We start from the raw sequence: 24,662 nt of genomic DNA, 5'->3' as shown, positions 1-24,662 counted from the left end.
TGACAGCTGCCTGACTCAGTTCCAATCAAAAAAAAAAAATAATAATAATAATAATAAAATAAAATAAAAAAAGCAAGAGAGGCCCAAAGCAACTTACTTTGGCACTTCTGGTCCAGGAAGATGCTGGCCAACTGTCCTTGATTGAGGATGTCCAAGAGTGTCTGCTGAGACTGGCCTGTCACTTGGGCCAGGGTCAGCCCCTCAGCGATGGTGGCCATGAAGCTCCCCTGGACCATGTTCACGATCAGCATCATCTTGGCTGCATTGCCAACCTCACCTGCCCAGGGCAAAGAATCACGGTCACTTTCCAAGAATCCTGCAGGAGGGGACTTTTTGCCCACTGTCAACCCTGCTCAGACCCACCTCTACACCCAGGGAAGTCCCCATTCACCTGCCCCCGACAGAACTGGCTCTGACCCTTCTGGCTCTTCCTCCTTCCAGGCACTGACTGTGCAAGTCAAAGGAAACCTTCCCATGGGGGCCCCAGGCAGAGAGGCCGTGCGGGATTGACGCTGTCATCAGTGCGGTCTAGTGGGGATGTGGCCCGACAGATGGGCAGATATGTTACCTAGAAAGAAGGAGGTCTTCCCCATTGCCTGGAAGCAGCTGCTGCAGTCCTCATACAAGCCCCTGTCTCCGGCTGCTAAGATCACCAACATTCCATCATTAGACAGCTGCTGATTCCCTGAGACTGGGGCTTCCAGAAAGCGGCCCCCCCGGGACACAATCACCTGGAAAGGAAAGTCAGAGCTTCTGGAGGCTTTGCCTCTATCAGGGATCTCAGGCAGGGAGCAAGGAGCGCCCATGGGTGTGGTACTCCACACCGGGGCCCGAAAGCTGACATCTGTACCAAGGTGCTGGACTAACACCATGGGAGGGTCAGCAGACTGTCCTCCAACAGACACCTGAATCCCACGCAATAAACAGAGAGAGGCTGGGCCCTCCTCATAAACTCTTGTCGGCTCTGCATTTCTTACAAAGACCAAAGACTATAACCATACATGGCTGTGCCAACTGCTTGGCCGACCATACCTCCCACGGACACCACCCTTCCCTGACTTTACCCACCCTCAGAACACACACGGGCCAGAAGTCACCACCCTCTTACTTGGGCCCAGCAGCTCAGGGAGGAGGAATACTCTGCTAGTGTCAAATGTAGATGATGTTTAAACCAAAAAGGCTGTGCTGGCAGCCTGGACTGCTTCTCATTGTGAGGCTGGCAGCTACAGGACCTGATGCCCATCTCAGCAGGGCAGCGCCTCTCCTCTCATGGACACTCAGACTAGCTCAGCTTTGAAGGCAGAAAGTGAAGACAGACTAGTCCCAAGGCTACTGGCCTCTCCTCTCCTCTCTGGCTTTGGCTCTAGAGTAACCAGGTTGCCCAAACCTGGGCGTGGTCAGCCTGGGTTTTGGGCTCCAACCAAAAGGATGCTGGAGGGCCAGCCCAGACAAGGCCACTACCTGGGCCAGCTCGGTGACTGTGTCAGCATCCACTGTTGACATGTCCACGTAGCACTTCCCAGGGCGAATCCCCTGCAGAACACCACTGGGGCCCAGCACCAGCTGTGGGGACACAAGGGAGAAGCAATAGCCCAGGCCCCCGACAAGACACCCAGGAGCCCCTTAGACCTAAAATCGAAATCCTTTTGCTTTTTTATTTTATTTATTTTTTTTATGGTGACATTGGTTAATGAAATCCAGTAAGTTTCATCTGTATACTTTAATAGTAAGGCATATATATATATATACACACACACTGTGTGTTCACCTCCCATAGTTAGATTTCTTTCTGTCACCACATATTTGACCCCCTTTACCCTAGCTACCCCATTCCTTCCCACCCTCTGGTAACCACTAGTCTACAGTCCGTGTTCATGAGTCTGTTTGTTTGTCCTGTTCCTTTGTTGTTTTTAGGTTTATATCCTACATATAAGTGATATCATGTGATTTACAACTTTTTCTGTCTATCTTATTTTGCTTAGCATAATTATCTCAATCTTTTGGCTTTTTCAAAGGCTCATTTCCTGACTAAGACTGAAAAGGAAAGAGCAAGTAAATAAGGGAAAGAAAAGTATTTTCTATTATGTTTTCATTTGTCTTTGAAAAGAATATGTTTCTTTTTATTAAAAACATCCCATTTAAAAGACAGAACCTCAGTGCTTATATTTTGGGACTTCTTTGGATTTACTTGGATTAGACTAGTCACCAGTTTAACAAGATGATTATTGCACTTGAACTTTTAAAACATACACATACAGTGATAGGTAAACATAGGAACTTGGCACATGAACCAAAAGCACACTCAGCCCTGAAGTTTCCAGCTTCACAAAAATACCTGGCGCCCATCAGGAACCATTTCAGCACAGACCTCAGGGACCCTAGTCATTTTCATGCTTTGTTCTGAATTAAAGGAAGTCTGTATTCAATGCATGCAAACACCCTTCACAATGGGAGATGGCCACCCAGATGGGAAAGTCAACCCCCTCATCCCCCAACATGCAGACACTCACTCCGTGTGCAGGGGAGAAGGGGAGGAGGCCAGCCAGCTTTCCTGGCCACAACCTGAGACGCTGAGGGGAGGGAGGGGATCCTTACGTCCTTGGCCGCCTTTGGATCCGACACACAGGCAAAAGTGATGTCACAAGTTGAAACGACTTCAGCGGGGGTTCTTCCTAGGCGGGCCCCCTCCTGGATGAACAAATCACACTGCAAAAGTCACAGATCCCAATGTGAGCTGCAGGCAGTGCACAATAAACATGCCAGCCAGGCCAGAGACACAGTGCTCAGTTCTCCTGGCTGGCTTCCCAAAGCAGGAGGCCAAAGCTGAGGCTGGGACCCCAGGACAAGAGAGTTGGTGGTCTGACTTCTTGAGGGAAGTAGATGGGGCCTCTTAAGGCCTGTCTTGTGTTTTGGCACACCTGGTGCCTAGAATGATGTTCTACTTCACAGTAAGCACAAAATAAGTGTCTGCTGAAGGATTCCTATTTGAAGAACAGGACGTGAACAGTACCTCTCTGAGGCTCTGTGTGGCTGTCTTGGTTGTGGCAAAATCACCCAGTTCCCTGTGCTATTGGCACTGTGCTAGGGAAGCAGGGCTGGGGCTAGGGTGTTTACTGAGATGTTTCTGGGCATCTAAAATCAGTAATTTTTCTTTTCTGAGATTTAAAATCACCCAGAACATCTCCTAACAAAACGCATCATTAATATTTCAGTGTATCTCCTTTATCTAAAGCATTTAAAAAATTAGCATTTTAGAATAATTTGATCCTATTTCATATTTTGTACCCAATTTTTAATATTGTGCAAATTTACATTTATCCATATTGTAGTCTTTCATAATCATCGTTTATAATGAAGGCTACAGAATATTCCATCGAGAGATATATCTAGATTTACCTAATGGTTCCCTTACAGTTCAGTATCTGGCCTGCTTTTAATTATAAGTGACTCCAACAAACATCTTCATGTATAATACTTTTCTACATTTTGAATTTAGGTCTCTGTAAACAGAATAAACAGTTTCCAAATAGTTTTACAGCTCTTAATAAATGTGGACAAGTCGTTTTCCAACAGGGCTGAGTAAATTTATAATGATAACCAGCAAGGTCTCAAATCACCAGCACTGAGTATATCATTTAAAAATAACAAATAAGCATCCATAAATACATTAAAATTTTACCCTACTTGATGATTTAACCAGCTCAAAATAGCACCTTTTGTTTTGATACATTTTGATTACTCTTGGTTACTAAATCTTTTTAATATACTTGTTTCTTCTTTCCTGAGCTATTTTTCACCTTAGAGTTATCAAACTATGTTTCCTATAATCAACATATTACCCTTTTCCTAACATATTATCCTTTTCTTATCATGTTTGCTATAAGCACTTTTAGTTGCATAACTTTCAAGTGTTTTTGCTGTGGGGAGCATTAAAAAAATTACTCATTTTTTTCTTTAGTGATTTTGATTGCATCTAGGCTTAGAAAGATCTATTTTAATATTTAATTTTATTTTCTTCTGGTTTTTACTTTTGAAAAAAAATAATTTCATAATCTATTTGGAATGTATTTTAGTGTACGGTAAGAAGTGAGATTAGTATTTCCTCAAATTTCACCAGTTGTGCTAAACATAACCTGTTGACTGACCCTTCTTCTGTCTCATTAATTCACAGTGAGCTACCTCTCTCAGAGGAAGGCCTAGGCTTTCTGGTCCATCTGGTGGGTCTGCATCTTTACTGTAACATGCATGCATCTAAGTCTTTTAGTATATAGCTTTACATTGTTTTAACCTTTGTGAGAGATCTCATCACTTTTTCTTTTCCGACAATTTAAAAAGGTTTCCTCTATTTCTAGAAGAACCAGATAATCATTTTTAAAATGCTTATTAAAATTCCATGGGGCCTGTCATAAGGATTAAATGGCTTTTTAAAGATCATATTTACTATATAATTTGTGCCAGGCACTGTGCTGAGTACTTCTCATTTATCGTCTCATTTAACTTTCAAAACTCTGTCTGTGAAGCTGGGGCTTTTACTTTCATCATTTTACAGGCAAGGAATCCAATGCTGAGGGAGGTAAACTATCTTGCTGAAGAGGGCAAGTAGCAAGGTGTGACCTGGATTTAGGTCTGATGGATTCCAAACCCAAGTTCTACTTGCTTTGCTCTATTGCTTTCCCGTAAATTAATCTGGAAAAAATGGCCTTATTTATTACATTTAAGCTTTCTAATCAAGATTAACAGGATGACCAAAGGCACTTTTATACAAGGGGAATGTACTTATAAGCAAACACTCTGGTTCTCCTGATGTTCTGCAACTGTGCACCTCGAAAATTCCCGGTTACCCTAGCCTTGAATCATAAACTATCCTGTCAATGGGGCCTCTGAGATCTCACTTCCCAACTGAGGTCTCTGCAGTGCCTACCCAATGCCAGCACCTGAAGCCCAAATCCCTGAGCACGGCATTCAGTGCCCTTTTCCCCAGGACCCTTCGACTCTCCAAACAGATCCTCGTTATTCTTGAAAAGGATTTTGTTTTGGCAAAGTGGGGTCCTCTCTCTTTCCCTTTGTTCCTGGCAAGCACAGTGCTTTAGTTTTTTGGTACTCAGGCTATAATTCTTTACCTTTTCCTGGATGAGAATCTGACAGGAGCCAGGGCTATTTTCCATTACAAAAGCTGTACATTCATAGCCTTGGAATTCCATATCAGGGCTTGTGCAGACCCCTTTGAAGCTGTGGACCGCCATCTTAGGTTAAGAACTTATAAATCTGTCCTGACCAATACGGTAGCCACTAGCCTAAGGGGACTGTTTAAATTTAAGGGAAATAAAATTAAAAATTCATTTTTTCAGTTGACTATCCTTGATTCAAGTGTTCAAGAGCCACATGTGGCTCATGGCTACAACACTAACACTGGACAGTGTGGATACAGATCATCACTGCACAGTGAACTGCACAGTGCTGTTAATATAATCCAAATGACAGAATACGGTTTAGCCAGTGAAAAGGATGAAGCAGATCTATCTATATGCACTCCTCATTGATGAATTCATAGCACACACATTTCCATGGGTATGGAAAAAAGGATGCAAAAACCTAATGTGAGCTAGCTCAGGTAATGGCAGGGAGGGGGAATTTTCACTTCATTTTATACCCCTAGGTGTTTTTAAATGTTTAGTTTTTATACTAACATCCTAAACTTATTTATTTACATCTCTACCTGCCTGAACTAAGAACTTGGCTTCTATTCCACTGCATGAAGAACGCAGACAGTCCCATCCTTAGTTACCCCAACTCCATGGGTCAGGGCTCAGTCCAATCCCGTTCGATAAGCACCACTCATTGATGCTTACTTTCTCTGCAGTCCGGTTCCAGACAGTCACCGTGTGGCCCATTTTCAGCAAGTTGGAGACAATGCCACTTCCCATGAGGCCGAGGCCCAAAAATCCTATCCTGAAAAAGAAAAAGAATGATTAGTTTGGGGTGGAGTGGGAGGGACAAGGTGAGGTATCCAGAACACAGTGCGGACTCTATTTCCTCATAAACCTGGGGTGGGACCTCAGACCACTAGAAACACCGCTCCGCAGTGTGCTGAGAATGCTGACACCACGACTGCAAAGCCGGCAGTGGCACATGCAGATTGCACCTTTTCTTATTATTTCATTATTTAAAAGTCCCTAAATTTAAATAGGCATTTCTAAACCTAAACTACCACAAAAAGAAGTTTGACTCATGGTTTAGCGCAAGTCTTCCAAACTGTTTCCTCACTGCTTTGACAGAAGCAGAATTGGCTTACAATTCTGTGACAGCAGGAAAGCAGACAACTGTCTCCAGCTCTTGCAAGGCTTTCAAGTGTTAGGCCTTTAGGTGCCACTTTAAGCACATCGGGATCCGTGACAAGTAACTTGATGTGTCAGAGCCAGCCACCTTCAAGTGCAGGAGTCAGGGTGCCAGTCGTCCTCTCCCTTGCCTGGCTCCAAACCTGTACTACCTTTGCATTCTTCCTATTAGGAGACAGGCCTTGCCCCTCTCCTTCAAAGCGTCACCTGAGCTTTGGAGTCAACTGTTCCCAACAGTTGCATGAGTTCTTCCCATGTTTGTCTTCTCCCCCACCTCTGTGGTCCCCTGGCCTGTCCTTCTCTGCTCTCTGCCAGGCCTGTCTAACTGAGGCCCATTATGATCCTTCTGACTAAAGCACTCAGATGGACATACTCTGCTTACTTTCACTTCCTACAGCCTGTTCTTTCCTGCAACCCTGAGAACCTGGGACTATTAGCTACAACTTTTACAGATGATTTTATCTGTATCTGGTCCAAATGTCTTTTCTTAGTTCCTACACTTTTATCTTTCATGGCAGGTAGCAGGGCTTAACACTGCTTCTTCATTTCTTATTACATGCTCTAGTTTCCAACATGGGTGTTCTCTCAGCTCTAGACATCCTCTGTAGCTTCTCTACTTTAACCTGTGTTATCTTTTGAATATTTCCAGTCTCCTAGGAGTCACACCCATAGCCACCTCTGCAAACTGGCTCTTGTACTGTTTCTTCTAATCCTTGCTGGATAACACACTTCTCACACTCACTCTGTCCCAGCCTGCTCTAAGTCATTTGAATCAAATATTGAAAATGGAACCCATCACCTTCTTCACCAAATGGCACCCCTGCCCAGTAAGTTTCAAGCCGAAACAAGGAGATCATTTGTTATTCACACAGCTATCTGAATAGTGCAAGTTTTCCCTATGATTCTAAATCATGAGGACTAATCCTGTTTCCAACTCTCGGTGTTCTAGGATACCAAACTGGCCTGCGGATGAAGCTTCCAAATTTTTAACGTGGCAACTGACATTCTCTCATGGTGTCCCTGGGACAAGGTGGAGAATGTGGACTAAGTGAACTGAGAACAATATAGGTGGTTTGCTTTGTTGTTGCCTTCACACTCATGTTAAAAAAAAAAAAAAAAAAAACAGAACAGTCTAAGTGGGCAATATAGGCCTTGGGTGAAAGCACTGGGACTCTGTTGTCATGTTGTCAACCCATCCCAGCCTTTTGCTTTTTTTTTAAACCAATACAATCCTCATTAAATGAATGACACTCATCTCTCTTTTCATTAGCACATAACATGCCTCTATCTCCTTTTCTGTACAAAAGGACGTGCACCCAAAATAATTGGTAGAATAGTGGTTTCAACAGCACAAAAAATTATGAAAAGATGCACTGTTTTTAGTCTGAAAAAGAACCTTTTTGAAGACATAGCCAGGAAATTCAGACTTGGCTCTCTTGCTCAAGAGAATGCTCCTTCTCAGCAAAGAACCCTTTTCATCAACACAACTCTTAAAACACAACTGGCTGGCAAAGGTGAGTATAGGTGCAAGCTAAGGTTTGGGGACCATAGTCAAGGCTCTCCCACCTGAGTGGGACAGACAGCAGCAGGCAGGTGCACAAGAAAGACCAGGAGGCAACAACAGGGAGAGCCAGGGAGTGCAGGAAGACAGGGTTTATTCCAAATATCTTCATCTCTTGCTCCCCACCTATGCTTGTCACAGTTCTCCTTAGCCAGTGGTTCTTAAAGTGTAGTCTTTTGACCAGCAGCAGCGGTAGCATATAACTGGGAACTTGTCCAAAATGCAAATTTTCAGGCTCCACTTCAGACCTACTGACTGGGAAAACCCCAGGGGTGGGCCCAGTGATCAGTGCCTTACTAGTGGCCTTCCAGGTGATTGAGGCACAGGAAGTCTGAGAACCATGGAACCAAATGTTCACTGCTCGAAGACTTACCAGTGAGCTAGGAAGTCAACCTCACTGTACAGTTAAGTCAATTTACTCCTAGGCAAATCATCATCAGTGAGAATTACAACTTTCCCCCTCTCTTTCCATTCAGTGCCGGTAATGGCTGGGGTATAACCCTTGGGGTCATCACTCTCCAGCAGAACCAGAGCCACAGGAAGCCTTTTTGCCAAAAGTCCTACTTTTTGTCTGTGGGTGTGATGCTGCCATTCACAGCCGTGCTGTCTGCTGCCTGGATAGAAGTGGACCCAGTCTCCTAGGGAAAGGAAGCACAAATCATCATGTCATTCTGTCCATGGCAAGGCCCTGGTGGAAGATAAAATGAGGAGGCCTGGAACCTACATACCTCTTCACATATTTTCAACTTCTTTGTGATTGCCTGGTAACAGACAGCTGGCTAATAAAGAGGGAAGAATAGAGAACATTTATTAAACTGCATGTTTAACCAGGCTTCATTATAATTTATCTAAAAAGATAGGCCTAACGTGAGATGTTAACATAAACATCTAATTTGGTGTCCAATGTTACCGAACTTCCAGATGACACATTAGAATGTTAACACACATTATCTCATTCAATTCTCCACACAACTCTACAAAGTTCTTTTGCTGATGACACTGAGAGTCAGAGGTATTAAGTCACATGCCCAGAATTACAGAGCTGGTCAGTGTAACAGGCCTAGGAATCCGGCTCTGTCCAACTCCAAAGCCACATCCCATTAGCAGATCCTATCGAGGCTCGGCCTAACCCATGGCCCTGGAGACACTGTGTGAAACTTTCTCTCCCTATCTAAAGGGCCACGGAGACTGTCTGGGCCAGTGAGCCTAAGAATGCATCTACCCAGCAGCACAGGCTACCTCACAGGCGGCTGACAGCTCACAAGATTTGGTTTCTGCCCTAGACTCTAACGGCAACCACAAATTTCTCAAGCACGCAGCTGACTAGTTTTAAAAGCTTTTGAGGGAATTTATTTTTAATCTTGACAACATGTGATACATGAGTATGCCTCTATGTGACTTTTTAACTAGCTGCTCTGGGCAGTAGTACAGGCAGAGCCTAACTTTTCAGACTGTAAGGTGAGGTTCCAATGGAGCAACATTCTCTGGCAGGCCAGCCCCTGAACAAAGATCAAGAACTTGAAGAACAACTCACCTTCTCGGTTTGGCTGAGCAGGAAGTGATGGAAATGAGGGTCTGCATCTTTAACAGGCTGAAACCAGAAAATGATTAAATAATACAAGTTATCTTCCATCAAAGGTCACTTCCTTCTGCCTGGTAACTGAATTCTCCTCTGGCTGAAACATCCCTGGGAGTTGGTCTCAATTTTACAACTGCCTGGAAACTCTTTTCCTGTTGTTAGTCTAAGCTTTTTATAAATCTCTGTTCCAGCTATGGGAAAACTGGCTTCAAGTGGAAAAGAATAGGTATTTCTGCCAGGCTGGTACACAAATTATTCCCATAACACTGTGGGAAAATATTTAAAAGGCATACTAGTATTTTTAAAGTCCAACTTTCATCAGTCACATTGGATAGCCCAGCAGATGAAGCCAAATCAATTTTGAGGACTCTCTTCCAATTTTAGGGTTTTGGCCTACTTTTGTCTGGTGTCAGATCCTTGAGTGCCTTGTCTCATTGAGGATAGATATTAATAAGTGCCAATGATTGAAGGACTTTCAAGGGCTTTTCACAATTAGGCCCAGTAACAAAGAAAAGGTGTATCTATACCAACAATAGAATAATGTGTGGCTACAAAATATTAATGTATTATATACAGACAGTGTAAGGGTGTTTATAAAGCATCAAGTGAAAAAAATTTGTGGCATGATCCCACTTTTACGGAAAATAACTCTACTCCCAATAACATAAACTACACATGAGTATATAAATGAGTAGGTGGACCAAAAGGGCTGAGTAGGTGGACCAAAGGGGCTAAAATAAGCTGTATCGAACTTAACAGTGAGCACCCTCAAGGGTGGAGACTTGCACTCTACCTCATACTTCTCTGTAACGTTTGGCAATTAAAGAAAAAAGCCTCATACACAAGAAGAGGGAGAAGGGGAAAAGGAAAAGTGCATCACAGGCTGGGAAACCAGCTCTGAGGCTGGCCTTATCCTGGCTCGAGAGAGAGCTCCTTACCTCGCTCACAGTTGGCTGCCATTTAAACGCAGCCATAGGTCCGGCCATCATTCCCTTCACAGTACTAGACTCAGGAATGGTGAGATCCTATAGACAGAAAAGACCAATCATCAAGATATTACGGCCAACTCAGTAGCAGATATCTTCCTGCCTCAAATCGGGGAGCACTTATTCACTGCTCTGCTTCCTTTAATCACATTCTGCCCAAACTAAACCCCTAGCCAGCTCCATGGTCTTAGTGTCAGTTCAAGCTCAAGTCCCCAGCCCTGATTCTAATGACCGTCTATCAGAAGAAGCAGAGCAAGTTCTCATCAATGCAGAGTGAGCCTTTTTTCTGTTATTGAAATAACAAAATATGTCCCTGTGCCTAAATTTCACAAGGATGGAGATAACTGTAAAGCCCAACTACGATCTGTAGGGTTGTCAGCAGGTCACAAGAAAATTCTTTATGGCAAATAATGAACATAAAGAAAATAGTACTGGCTTCAGAAGGAATCCACCAGATCTCCGGAAAAACTAAGAAAGCCACATGGTGCCCATGAGGAAATCTGCCCAACATTTTTCAGGTACTAAGTGACAAAGCCAGAATTAGAAGAACTCAGGGAGATCAGAAGCCAAGAACCCTGCTCCCTCCCTAGTCTGATGCAAGGAAGACCCAGCAGAAAAGGGCTGCTCCTCTTTACCAACGGCCTGGCTCACACCTGTCTGGGGCAAAGGGGCACTGTTTCAGCTTTACAACTAACTGGTCTGCTCTCGTCCCCTCCACCACTGACTTTACATCCTACTCCCTTTCTCAATTTGCTTCCATGGTGGCCCTCCTGACATTTCTACCTGGATATCTAATGAGAATCTTGACATGCTCCACTGAACTCTTGATTTCCCTGCCCAAATGGTTTCTTCCACATTTTTTCCAATCTCAGAAAACTCCATTCTACCAGGCTGAGATCCTTGAAGTCCTTCTTAATTCTATCCTCCTCCCTCCTCTAACATGTTGGCAATAATTATGGCTTTACAATTGGGAATCTGCAACCCCTTCTTCTGGCCATCCCTGCTACTAATACTCAAACTTAGGCCTCCACCGCCTGTCACTTGGACTGTAACAAAAGGAATCTTCCTGCTTCAGTTCTGGACTCCTATGGTCTAATCTGTACACAACAACTAGAGTGAAGCACATCACTTCTCTGCCTAAAACTGGCTTCCTGTCTCACACAGCCAGGCTGGAGGCTTTATTATCGTGGCCTACAGGGCCCTACGTGTGCTGCAACCTCCATTCCGGGATAATCTCTGACACCATGTCCTGCTACTTTCTCTCCCTTCACCACTCTCCAGCCCACCAGCCCCCGGCCCTCTGCCACCATTCCACAAACACACCAAACATGCAACTGCTTCAGTGCTTTTGACTGCTGGGAACGCTCTTCCAACAGTTATCTAATTGGTTCACATACTCATTTTAGGTCTCCGTTGAAATGTCACCTTGTCAGAGTGCTTTCCCTGACCTCTCTGTATCTTGCCCCCATTGGAATGTGATGCAATGACAGCAAATGCTTTTACAGGGCTTGTCATGAGCAGACATTAGTGTAATTGCTATTTTATATGTATATTCTTGCATAATGCTTGCAACCTCATGAAATAAGACTATTATCATCTCCATTTTACAAAAGAGAAAACTGAGGCACAGAGGGCTTAAGAGCCTTGCCTAAGGTCACAGAGCTAATAATGAGTGTGGAAGATGAAATTTAAAGCCAGGGAATTTGGTTTCAGGGTCTATGTTATTATCAGTAAATTTACTCTATATTCCATGCTAGGAAACATTCCTGGCACAGGATAGGTGTTTAGCATTTATTGGAGAAATGAACACAACAGGGGCCTTGTCTACCTTTCATGCTGCTTTATCTCTAGATATCTGGTCTGTGGTAGACACGCTCAATAAACATCTGTTGAATAAAGAGGTTTTGGGGGAAAAAAGTACAGTACTGCCCTAAAGAATTTTCTGCCATGATGGACATGCTTTATATCTATACTAATATTGTTGCCACTAGTCACATGTCACCATGGAGTACTTATTATGTAAGCTAGTTTGAGTGAGAAATTAAATTTTAAGTTGCATTTCATTTAAATGTAAAAGGTCACCTGTAACTAGGAGTAGCACAGCTCTAGAGACTTGCCTAAGACTTTAGTGACAGAATGATAAGGTGGAGAACTTAGCGCTCCATCTAGTACTAAAGGCCTTGACTCCCAAATCAGTGCTCTCTGCCCTAGTCTGGGATTTTAGGAGAGCCACAGGACTGACAGTTCTACTCTGTCCGAGTGCTTTGTGCCCAGAGTTGTAGTTCTCAGCTCAGAAGTTGGAAATAAGAGCCCCAGAGAGAGGGTGGCAGTGTACTTTTTAGCAAGGCTCTCATACGAAAGTCTAGACACGAACCCAGCCTCTGCTGGCCTGTGCGTAATCGACACCTCTACCATCAAGGTCAGCCTTTTCTGTTAATCCTCACAGGACAGGGGATTATGGCCCAGAATGGCAATCATCTGGGACTCTGCCCAGTTATCAGCCTAGGCTACAGCTCTGTTTAAGACAGGAGCTCCCAGCCAAGTGACAATCACTACAGCAACACACATACTCTTTTTAGACCATAGGATGTACCTGATCATAAGACGTACCAAAATTTCAAGCCCAAGCAGATTCCCTGCATCCCTGAAGGTGATTTAATTAAGACCAATGATCTGAACTGAAACCGCTGTATCTCCCCTGTACCACTAGCCAACCTCTTTCCTCTCCTGCTGACAAATCCTCCACTGGAGGTTGGACCAAGCATGGAGACCTTGTAGAAAGGAGACCTTGTAAGGTCAATAGCAGGTAGAGCTCCTGGATGGAGACCTGGCTCTGAGAACAGCAACAGAAATGTTACTACCCCACCCCTCACCCCCAATTAATAAATTCAGACCAAAGAGCAAACTGCTTTTTACTGGGAGCTTGTGAAGAGTCCCTAGCAGTAATTCTAGCAGCAGCCCCTGGGGCTGCACTAAAACACTGCCCTCACTCCACACAGGCTACTGCCGGAAAATAACAAAGGTAAGACAATCATTGAATGCGTAATGTGTTGCAGGCACTGCTCTAGGTGATTCGCTTTTGTTAGTCATTTTTCACAAAAAACCTAAGAGGTAGGTATATTATTCCCAACAATCAGATGAGGAAACCAAGACAAAGGAGGTAGTTGGCCAAAGTCATACAGCTACAGTAAATCATGGAGTCAGGAGTCAAACACCTAATCTATCCTTTATTACTTCTCTTTACCCAAAAGAAATGGTTTTTCTCCAGGGCCAGCTAAGAAGTTGGCGAGATAATGGCTTAAGACACCAGACAACGTGAACTTGGAGATAGTATAAAACCTGACCACCTAAATTCCTCTGGATTCCTGGAAATAAAGTCAACTGGATCAAATCAGATCATACCCCCTAAAAGTTCTTCACACTGTAGCAGTTTTCTAAACCTTCTCCACCTTTGGCTGGCGGTTCCCCGTGTTCACGGTCACCTGGGACTGTCTGTCCCCACCGCTACAGCTACTCTCATCTACTCTTAGTCTTAGGTCATTCAACAGCATGAAGAACCTTCCCTAACGCAAAGGTCTCGCAGTGGCAGCCCACAGGCTGAATCTAGCCCAGAGATGTTTCTTTTGGCCTAAAAGTGGTTTAAAATCTTGAGTTAGCTTCTAGCATTTAAAATTGGAACATTTCACATAAAAATCTTTATTTCCAGCTTATCTTAAGAAAAATCAGACCATCTGGCAAAAGTTGACTGGAACTCCATGGACAGAGCATGACCTCCTCAGACTGCCAGCTGCTGCCTCCCCGAATGCTCTCAGCATGGAGGCAGGGCAGGGCCGAGGACTCCCCTGCTTGAGCCATTTCTTCTTACATCAGTTGGCTCCACTTGCTTCTACTACCTGTCTGGTTTGGCTGGTGTCTGAATTTACAAGTCTTGATCTGATGGCTAGTGTTTCATCAAGGCCTCATCACCCAATTCTCTCTGCCAGCCATCTGGCTTCTACCCCCTTGATCCTCTCTCTCACAATCTCCCCTGTGCTAGACAGACTGCTTCCTTCGTCTCAAATTCTCCTCCCTTGACCTATGAAACTCAACACAAATCTTTTCAGGAAGAAGAGAGGTATGTTATTGCCATTTTATTTCATTTTGTTGGCTCTTCTGACTCCACCCACCCTAAATTACAGGCACTCTCTCTGCAAAGCCGACTTCTGCCATTCACTCTTCTTCCTCCTTACTTTCCCCAAACAAACCCCAGTTGGATCCAGTCTCACGGATCCAACATACTTCCTACATATTTGCCTCCCACATGTACATCTCCAACCTATTACTCCAAGCCTCCCTGGTGGTCTAGGCATCATCCCAAATGCATCACACTCAGAACAGAACACTGGTGCTCTTGCCCATTAAGCCAGCTCCTCTCCTGACTCCTTTGCTCTTCAGTATCACCATTTCCCCAGGCGCAAACTTGAAATCACCTCCCTTTCCCTTTTCTCCTATATACCCAGTTGCCAAATCTTATGAACTCTTCCTCTAAACTGCCTCTTACACAGTTCCTTTCAATACCTGCTACTACCTCCTTAGAATTGCTCCTTATGAACACACACCTGGGCTTAGCCTTCTAACTGGCCTTGAGCCTTTCTTCTCTGTTCTACAATGATTGCTAACATGCAACTTGGAATATAATACCACCTCTCCACACACAGATCAAATGCCTTCACAACGCCCTACTGACTCCAGGGTGGTACAACACTGCTTAAGTAGATCTCAAGGCTCTCCACAATCCAATGACAACCTTTCATCTTTTTGCTCTCCTTCCTGTCCTCTCCCTGGACTGAGAATATCCAGCCCCATGTGGGCTGTGCCTTTCATCTCTGGAAGGCTTTCTCTCTTTTCTTGCTAAGTCCCTTCCAATGCCAGCCCTTGCATGCTGCTCAGGTGGACTGTTCTCCTAACCGGACCATCAAGTTGAATGCATGCTCCTTTGCTGCCTTGTATTTCTATTTCACACTCATGCACCAGGCCGTGTCCCTCCCTGATCTGCAAGATTCTTTAGAGCAGGACTTAGCACGGGACTCTACGTCTACTCAGTGAACTGCAGCATATTGTAGAGCTCAACCATGCCATATTCAAAAGGAAGTGTCACTAATCCCAGAAGCAGCAGAGATAAAACAAACCTTCTCATCCTTTGGGGGCCGACCCCGCTTCCGGGGACTCTGCTCTTGAGCTCTTTTCAGAGGGGACTTGGAGCCTCTCTCTGAAGAGCCTGAAGACACCCTCTTCTTTCCTTCTCCCATATTCTTCTTCACCTTCCCTTCAGACAGGCTAAGTTTGCGCTTCTCATCACCTGAGTTTGGCCTACTTCTCTCCTCACTGGAATTACGTCGATTCTTGTCATCAGCAGAACTGTGGGATGATGTCTGAAAGTTTAATAATAATAATGATAACGACCACAACAGCTTCTTCAACCATCGCCACCACCATTTACATGAGCTACACCCTGTGATAAACACTTTACATGCATTACCTGTACAATGGCCCTATGAAACAGGCTCTGCTGTCATCCCCACTTACATTTGGGGAAGCAGATTTAAAAGAAAATTAAATCACTTGCCCACTGTCCCAAAGCTAAGTGGGATTTATACCCAGGCAGTGGATATATCCTAGAGGCTATGCTCCTAATCTCTGCACTATAAAAGGGAGAGACATCCTGTGCTGTACTCAGAACTTCTCCTGAGTCCAAGTGACTTTCCTAAGAGTAACCGTCTATTCTAGAAAGGTCAGCCACATGCATAGAGTTTCAAGCTGATTAGCAAAACGCTGATACCTTAGAACTGAAGTAGCTCTCCCTCCACTGGCATTTCATAAGAATAGAGTTTCAGGTTTGAATGAAATTTAATCTGTTAGTTACTACATAAAAATAACCAGTCTGCATTGGCATAAATTGAGAATCATGGAGTCTCTCACCTGGTCTTTCCCTTTGGCTCTCCTGAGGAATTCTTCCACGGCATCCACAGCTTGCTGGAATCGCTTTCCCTTGTTAATCTTTATCATTTCCTCCTTATGTGCATGATATGGCTTTAGCTGTTCCACTTTGATCCAGGCACTAGCAAAAAACACACAGAAAAGGTTTGAACTACACTGCCTATGCCAGGAAGTATCAAAGACCTTACCTTAGCAGAATGCAATGCAAATATCCATTTGCTTTAACTGGACTTTGAAACAGGCCTGCCATTTTTCAAAACATGCTGTCAAACTCTAGAGCCTAAAAGTATGTTTTCTTGGAACAAGTCAAGCAGAACAACAACAAAATCAGAACATCCTTGAAATGAAATCTCTATGTTTCAGGTTATTTCCACTCTTGTTCACCATCCTTCTACACCAAACCACACACACCCTGACATTTGCTCAGGGCAGAGAAAACTTGGAGATGCTCTTCCATTCTCACCACACAGTACAGACGGCCGTACATGAATCCCAGGGAATCAGGGCACCTGGAAGTATCACCACCCAGTAACATTCTGAGCCAGACTGATGACCTGTCCATCAACAGAGAATCAAGGATGCTAAAGAAATTACCACCTAAAATCTGCTGCTCTTACAGATATTTGCAGCTACGGAGCCTATATTTGTTCATAAATGATTGTATCCATGGCTACTAGACCACACAAAACATGTGACACACGGTTTGGAATGAGGGCAGCAGTCACAAAGGAAGGCCTTTAAAAACAAGATTCTGCTTGTGATTAAATGTACAAAAACACATTCTTCTGATAATTTTTAATTTCTACCATCAGTGCATTAACACATGAAAATGAAAAAAAGCCATCAGTTGTCAATTCTGGAATATCTGGCTGACTATACTAATCCGAACAAATCTTCCTTAGCTGGCTTTCTGTGGTTTCCCTAAATGACATTCAGTTTCCTAGTATAAAGGAGAGAATTTTACAGGTTTGGCAAGGTAACAGTTAAATTATATGTTTTACCCTGGAACACTCACAGGTTTCATAGTACACCCTTCAGAAAAAGTGGGTCAGATTAAGGATATAGAAACTAGTCTACCACAATAACTTAGGGTTCTTCTCTCCTTTAGAGAAAGCTAGAGAATATTCACTAATAATAGTAAAAGTGCTTACATCTGTACATAAAAATAGTGCTACCAATCCACTAACAGACACCTGTGCTTTGAGTGTTGTGCTAATGGTTGTGCTGATGGATCTGTATAAACACAACAGCCATGGGACCATCGGCCTGCAAATGCAACAGCAAACCAGAACTAGGCATGTTATTTATGGGCGAACAAGACTAGAGAAAATGGAACAACGAATGCGGACTAAGACACTGGTCTCACTGCACAGAGCTCCCACCAGATGAGGTAAGCAGGTACCTTTCTTGAGAGCAATTCATCTTTTTTTTCTTTTTAATATGGTGACATTGGTTACCATCTTAAAGTTTGAAATCTGACTCAATAGAGCCAATGGATCTAATCCACGGGGAGGCAAAATGGAATTAAATTTTGACCCTGCATTGTCTAGCGAGTATACCACTAAACTGACTCTCTTGCCTCTCCTTGCATTTATAGTGTTTCTAAGGACAGACCACCAGAGCAATCAGATACAAAGTCTGACACACCCTGAAAAGCAAGTTAAACTGTCATACCAATTGGCAGCTTGGCTATGACATGAGTATTGGTAACGAAGCTTAAAGGGCCACAGCCCTCAAGATGGGCCTCTTCCTTTTTGGAGCTTCGGGTCAGAAGGTGAGACCTGCACAAGTTCTAGTATAAGACCAATGGGGTGGTTTTTATGGAGTCCTGAGATGGGACAACATACTCTAAGAATCTTAATCCCTGCTTCTGTCCTCTCCACATTAACCTCCGATTCAGAGTAAGAGGAAAGGTAAGGACATCTGTGGAGGAAGCACCAATAAACTTACACCTATGTTTTCACTGAAGCATTTTACTGATTTCCACCAGTAGAACAGTAGTCAAAATTCCATTCATCCTGAAGACTGGCATTTGAAATACTAAAATGAAATTTTCCTCCATGACCATCTTTGAAAAGTGGAAATGGCTTGCTAAATGGACAGCATAAATAAGACTTCAAGAGGATAAATGTGAGAAACGTTAATTTACTTAAGACTTAACCGACACTCTCTCTCTCTCTATATATATATGCCTTACTATTGAATTGTACACCAGAAACTTACTGGATTTCATTAACCAGTCATCATAATAAAAATAAATTGAAACAAACAAACAAACGACTCAACCCATTGTTGGAGAAGCATTCCTCACATTAGGAAAACAGTAAATAAAAAGCCAGCCCACTAGAGCCTTAGCAGGATTACCTCTTGAAAGCAAGCCAAACTGAAATCCTTTTGGCAGTCTGAATAGAATTTTTTCTCTAAAGGCTATAGCATTGCAAAACCTGCTGTCTCCTTAAAGTAAGCAAGCTATTCAGCTGGAGCTTCAATAATGCACCACTCTCCTATCCACTGAGGCCCTTTAGGGAGTCTGGCATGCAACTGGTGCTCAATAAATAATCATGGAGAAAGATGCCTTCAGGGCACATTCAGGGGGACTCTGGGTTAAATGTTGTAAGGCTTTAGTGGCTTTTTGTGGTTGTTGCTGTTGTTTGTGTGTGTGTGTTTTTTTTTAAGTGACTGCTGTTTCTTTCCTTGAGGCAAGCTATAACTTGTGATTTCCCTCACATTATTCCTCCAATGCCTAGATGGAGCTGGACCTTTTCTATCCAATGTGCTGTAGGCTGGGAAGTCAGAAAAATCAAGGTTAGTCAAGTTGTGTCTAAAGTATATGCCTTTGCTTTTATGTACAAGAAATTACATATTGTTTGTAGATGTAAACACCTGAAAACAAGGAAACTGGCAATCAGCGAGGTCATTACAAAGTATGAAATAGAAGGTCCCCTTAAGATATTTGGCTAAGTGGAACAGGCAAGATGCAGGGCAGTGTGTGTAAAAAGGAAAAAAAAGGAACATGTAACTTCTTGCTTATGCACACAATATCTGAGGGCCATGCCGTAAGAAACTAACATAATTAGATAACCATGGGCTGGAACTGGGTGGCTGAGGGACAGGAATAAATGGAACCCTTTGATGATATATAGCCTGATTTGATAAACGTGTATTATCTTTTTTTTAAAAAAAAGGCTGAATCAATCAATAATAAAGGCCTCTGCAGTAGAACAAGGCTATTCTGACTGCTCAGGTGGTTTCCCCCATTACTTCCTTGTTTGTAAGGTTTGCTCAGGTCGGTAGATACTGCTTGGCTGACAATTTATCTGACAATATACCTGTAAGTAAGTGCTGCACCAAGAGCAGCAAATTTACTCTGGTATTCTGCTATACCGCCTATAAATTCATTTCCTTTGCAAACATAAACCTTCTACTTAGCTACCCTCATATTATACACTCCCCTCAAAATGAATTTTAAAACCTCATTTAAAAAATTTCCATAATTCTGACCTGCTTTCCCCTAAATTGAAACCATATCATATAAACATATTAGAGATGTCAATCTATAAACAATCTCAAATACCCTCATATATGTGTCTTGGACTTCACATTGATACGATGACCTGGGTGGCAGAGAGAGTGAGCATAGTCCAAAGGTGAGGGCAAGAATGGGGTCAGAAGATACGGATTTGCTTTTCCAGCTGGAGTTGGTGAATAGTACCAAGTAAAGAATTTCTAAGCTTTCCCACCCCAAACCAATGAAAGTGGCTGAGTATTAGTGAAGTGTAACAAGTTCAAGTCTAAGCCATTCAGGAATCAAGACACCCAAAAAACCACAAATCAAAAACAGAACCAAGAAACCACAAAGAAAAGAAGAATTTCTGTTAATTTCAGGCAATGATTATCATACAGACATCAACAAAGACTTGCAGATAAGATATAGAAGATTCCGTTTTCAAAACTTGAAAACATTCCCAAATGCTGGATAAGGCTTTCAAGCTGTGCTGCCTACAACAATGTGGCCAGCCGCTTCTTTTTGTCCCAGTTTCTATAATCCTGGTGTATGACACCTGCTCCTGGAGTTCACTGCCTCAGCCACCAAGGGATGAGAGCCACTGCTGGTGCAGGGAGAGGAGAATCTACTCAGTGCTCTCTAGGATAGCTATTGTCCAGCCCTGGCAGAAGGACGCTGCTGGCTCATTCCGAATACCCAGAGCAGTGGCCCTCACTATACACTTGGCTCGATTCTCCAACTATTACACGGTGTCGGATGAGGGAAAAGTGGGTCAATCAGATGCCAGGTGAAAAGAAAAAAGGATGCTCAGATGGTTCCAAACTGCTATGCTTCTAATTTTAAGCCACAGATTTTTCTAGAATTACTTTAGTTCTCACTCAGACACCTCACGCTCAGCCTGTCCCACCTTCTATTTGGCTTGACGTAAAAATACCTCAGGCTGACACTTCATGACTTAAAATCCACACATCTCCTGCCTCTCACTTTCTATATCTACCACTGGTTTGCCCACAGTGTTCTTTAAACTGGTTTGTTTCTGGTGGTTTTTGAGCACCTGCAAACTAAAGGAACGCCCTCCATTCTGCCAGCCATGGGCCTTGACCAAACTTTTAAACTCCGAGCTCATTTTCTACTTTGATGGGCAGCCACCCCAAGGTGGGCTCTCATGTACTCGAGACATGATCTTTGGTTGTGGTCACCTGGTGGAGTTGGCAAAGTTATGCTGAAGTTATGTTTCCCTCTGTATTTTCATGAAATAGGAAACTGTGGGCAATTCCCGTTGAGTCTATCCAAGCTCAGAGAGTTGAATCCAGACATTTTACTCCTTTCCCTCACCTGGATGGGCAGGGTCTGACCCAATGCGGCTGTTCCTGTATCCCTGAGGAACATAGGAATCAGTCAGAGATGTTCAGTCCTGTCTTCCTAACAGCGGATTGTCAACACAATGTTAGATGTTTTGGCAGAGGAAGGAAGAGGAAAATTAGTTTCTAAAAGACTGAAATCACCATTTACTTTAAGGATGACCCTTGTTACTCTAATAAAGACTCTTGCTAATATAAAAAACATTCTATCTATATATTTTTTCTACATAAGCAGTATGTCAGGTTTGAAACTGAACATCTCTGACTGATTCCTATGTTCCTCAGGGACACAGGAACAGCCGCATTGGGTCAGACCCTGCCCATCCAGGTCAGGGCCCAGTCACCAGAGGTGCTTCTACCTCAAGAAGTGGCAGGGGTATATGCCCCTCTCCCTGACATCAAACATTAAAGGTGAGATAGAATCGTTTCTTTTGTAGACACTTATGGCTTTGCCTTTCACAAAGTAGTTCTCATCCCTAAAAAGTCCACTTGAATTTCCTGTCTAAACTACCTCTTAAACATGTTTCATACTGTACTCTTTATATATGTAATAAACATAGTCACACAACATTTATTCTACTCAGAGTGTCCCTTGTTGAAATGTCTGCGAATTTATGAACAAGTCCGTGTTTATCTCCTAAAGCCAGTCATTATTTCATCAATTCTGATTATGTTCTTTTTTCTTTTTCACATTAAAGAGTTCTAATCTTTTGTCTGACTTGGGCCCCTTTCCCAGTCTTGACTAGTTCTACCAGATCCCTTCGGGAGCACGGACTGAACTACACACAGTACTCCTGGAGAGGCACGGTACAGTTTTCACATAAAAGTGGAACGATGTAAAAATAAGAAAAGAAGGTAGAACAATGTAGTTTTGTGTTCAAAGCCCTTTTAATCAAAAGAGCAGAACTGGCTAACGCTCTTAGGAATCTCCAACTCTCAAGTGGCTTTCTTTTCAAACACAGATTCTCATGGGCAGAGCCAGTATCTGTCTCTATCATATTTTCCTTACTGAAAGCAACCTGCTTCTTACTAGCTTTTTTTCTCTTGTAACAGATCCATACTCTAACCTGATGTTTGTTGAATATCTACTGTACACCAAACCACACTATGAATAAATGATGCTATTTCTTCATAACTACAAGGTCGGAGTATTATTCCCACATGTGGACAAGGATGCAGAGTCCTAGAAAGGTGACAAAGCTTGCCCAGAGAGCAGGTGGAACTGGTACCTGAATGCATGTTAGGTTGGTAACAAATCCAGAGCTCCTTCCCCAAAGTAATTCACTGATACCCAACAATCTGGAGATTTCACCTTTACGTAATATAAAGATACTAAATAAAATCTGCCTTAACAATAGCCACAAAAAACCTTTCTCTCTTCAGAGAAGGGCTGTAGATCCTTACCCTTTACTTTCTTTCACTGAGTCAACTGCCTAACCACAAAGATAACATGGTTAGTCCTGTGGCAACATAGTTTTTTAAAAAATTTATTATTATTTATGCATACAGCACCTGGTCTTCCTAGGTGGTCTCCCATCCAAGTACTAACCAGGCCCAACCCTGCTTAGCTTCTGAGATCAGACATCGGCTTGTTCAGGGTGGCATGGCCATAGACCATGGATCATGGCTCCACTGGGGCGCAAACCCAGGACATTCTGCGTGTAAAGCAGACGTACTAACTGCTACACTATGGAACCATGTCCAGCAACTTAATTTTTAAATGCTTTTTATGTGGAACTCTATCAAGGAAGTTTAAAAGACTTAAAGATATTACACCTAGCAGTTGCCCTGCATCTACTTGCTTAGTAATTCCCTCAAAAATTTTAGTTAGAAATCACACCACCACCACCACCAGCTTATTTGTGTTCAGTAAGTGCATCTTCTTCACTTGGCTTCACCTGGTTGCCTGGTTGAGTTCTGAAATTCAGTCAACTCCAGTTTTTGGTGTCCTACCTATATTTTTCATATAGAGACCAGAGTTTATTTTTCTAACCTTCCAACACTTTCAAAAAATTATCATAAGAACACAATGGTTTCAGGCCTGCTGTAATTTGATTAAATCTCCACTTTCTATGATTCCCATTTTTGTTTCCAACTTGGTTAGCTAAAAAAGATGCTGAGCCGACCATATTGCCTGTTATTCTCAAGTACAAGTTCTTTACCCCAGGAAGGCAGCCTCTCTCTGTCCACATATCCAACTCAATGCCCAGCAGTTTATAGTATCCCCACTGCCTGGAATGCCCTTACTGTTCCTGCCTATCCAAATTCTATCCATCTCCAGAGTTTGATTCAAATTCCATCACTTATACCAGCCTTTGAACTGGCTGTCTCCACTGATCTTTTATTGTTCTAGAGCCCTTTAATAATTACCCGCATCGCTTACTCCACACTTAATCCCATCTGAAATATGTTTTTGTCACCTGAATTCCGGGAAGATGGCAAGCAATCAACCCATCTGGCTAGACCTAGGCAATTAACTTGATGTAGTGATGAGAAAGCTAAACAAATCACCAGAAACTCAAGCAAATACACATTTTTCCCCTCTCTGCGATTTCTTTTATGGCCTATCAAAGAATCTCAAATTAACGGTTCTGACGTCAACTCTAGGACGGGTCTGGTTAAAAAGCTTTACTGTTATAATGCTAGAGCGAGTCATTCAATTTTACAAAAACAGATAGAACAATTACTTTAAGATAAAATTTTAGTTTTTACTTTGTACCTCACCCTTGAGCTACAATGATTAACAGCCATTAAATGAGAATCAAATGTGGCCCTTATAAAAGGAATTGCTTATGGAATTGGGTAAAGAGATGTGAGAAACTCTATGTGATTATTATACTTATAAGGTGGTGAGCCCTAGTTCTTACCTGACATTGTAATTAGCCTCAGGACAATTTCTGTAAGAATAGCATCTTTTATTTAGGTATGAAGCCAGAATGATATGCCTTTCTTATAGACTGTAATACGACTGAATTAGGATCCCTAGAATATTCTCAGCAGCTCAGACCCAACGCAACGCCTGAACGAAGGGAGACTCTCGGTGAGCATTACTCACTGATCCTCTGTTCCAAAAAACTTCACAAAGAAGCATTTCTTTCCACGAGGTTTCTTCAAGTCCTTGGGCGGATTAACAATCTGGGGGATAAAAAGGAAAAAAAATTTTTTTCCACAGCTCTAAGTTGGTAAGAAAAAAATGAAAACAAAAGGAATGTTTTTAGAAAGAAAACCCCAGGGCCGAGTTTATGTCCAAATTTGGCACTTTTTTACTGAGATGTGTGGAGATGTACAGCTATTTAGAAGATCCTTACATCTAATATGTAATACAGCTTTCAGTAGATATAATATTCCTTTTACTGCAA

General features: G+C 42.9%; 1 protein-coding gene and 1 pseudogene across 1 annotated transcript in view; both read right to left on the bottom strand.

Annotated features, from left to right (window-relative positions):
* The window catches only part of GLYR1 (glyoxylate reductase 1 homolog), a 34,553-nt gene that overhangs the window by 5,974 nt on the left and 3,917 nt on the right, over positions 1-24,662 (bottom strand). The window contains exons 2-13 of the mRNA XM_023521212.1: positions 24,359-24,477; positions 16,420-16,558; positions 15,630-15,872; positions 10,414-10,500; positions 9,431-9,487; positions 8,625-8,675; positions 8,461-8,534; positions 5,850-5,949; positions 2,596-2,688; positions 1,462-1,563; positions 569-731; positions 98-277 (exon numbers count right to left, since the gene is read on the bottom strand). Of these exons, the coding sequence (XP_023376980.1) occupies positions 98-277; positions 569-731; positions 1,462-1,563; positions 2,596-2,688; positions 5,850-5,949; positions 8,461-8,534; positions 8,625-8,675; positions 9,431-9,487; positions 10,414-10,500; positions 15,630-15,872; positions 16,420-16,558; positions 24,359-24,477 (1,408 nt within the window). The remainder of the gene's footprint in view (positions 1-97; positions 278-568; positions 732-1,461; positions 1,564-2,595; positions 2,689-5,849; positions 5,950-8,460; positions 8,535-8,624; positions 8,676-9,430; positions 9,488-10,413; positions 10,501-15,629; positions 15,873-16,419; positions 16,559-24,358; positions 24,478-24,662) is intronic.
* Positions 22,804-22,918, bottom strand: LOC111730082 (annotated as a pseudogene).

This window comes from Pteropus vampyrus, unplaced genomic scaffold, assembly GCF_000151845.1.
Source record: "Pteropus vampyrus isolate Shadow unplaced genomic scaffold, Pvam_2.0 Scaffold300, whole genome shotgun sequence".
Taxonomy (NCBI): Eukaryota; Metazoa; Chordata; class Mammalia; order Chiroptera; family Pteropodidae; genus Pteropus; species Pteropus vampyrus.
This window is presented reverse-complemented; position numbering and strand designations above follow the sequence as displayed.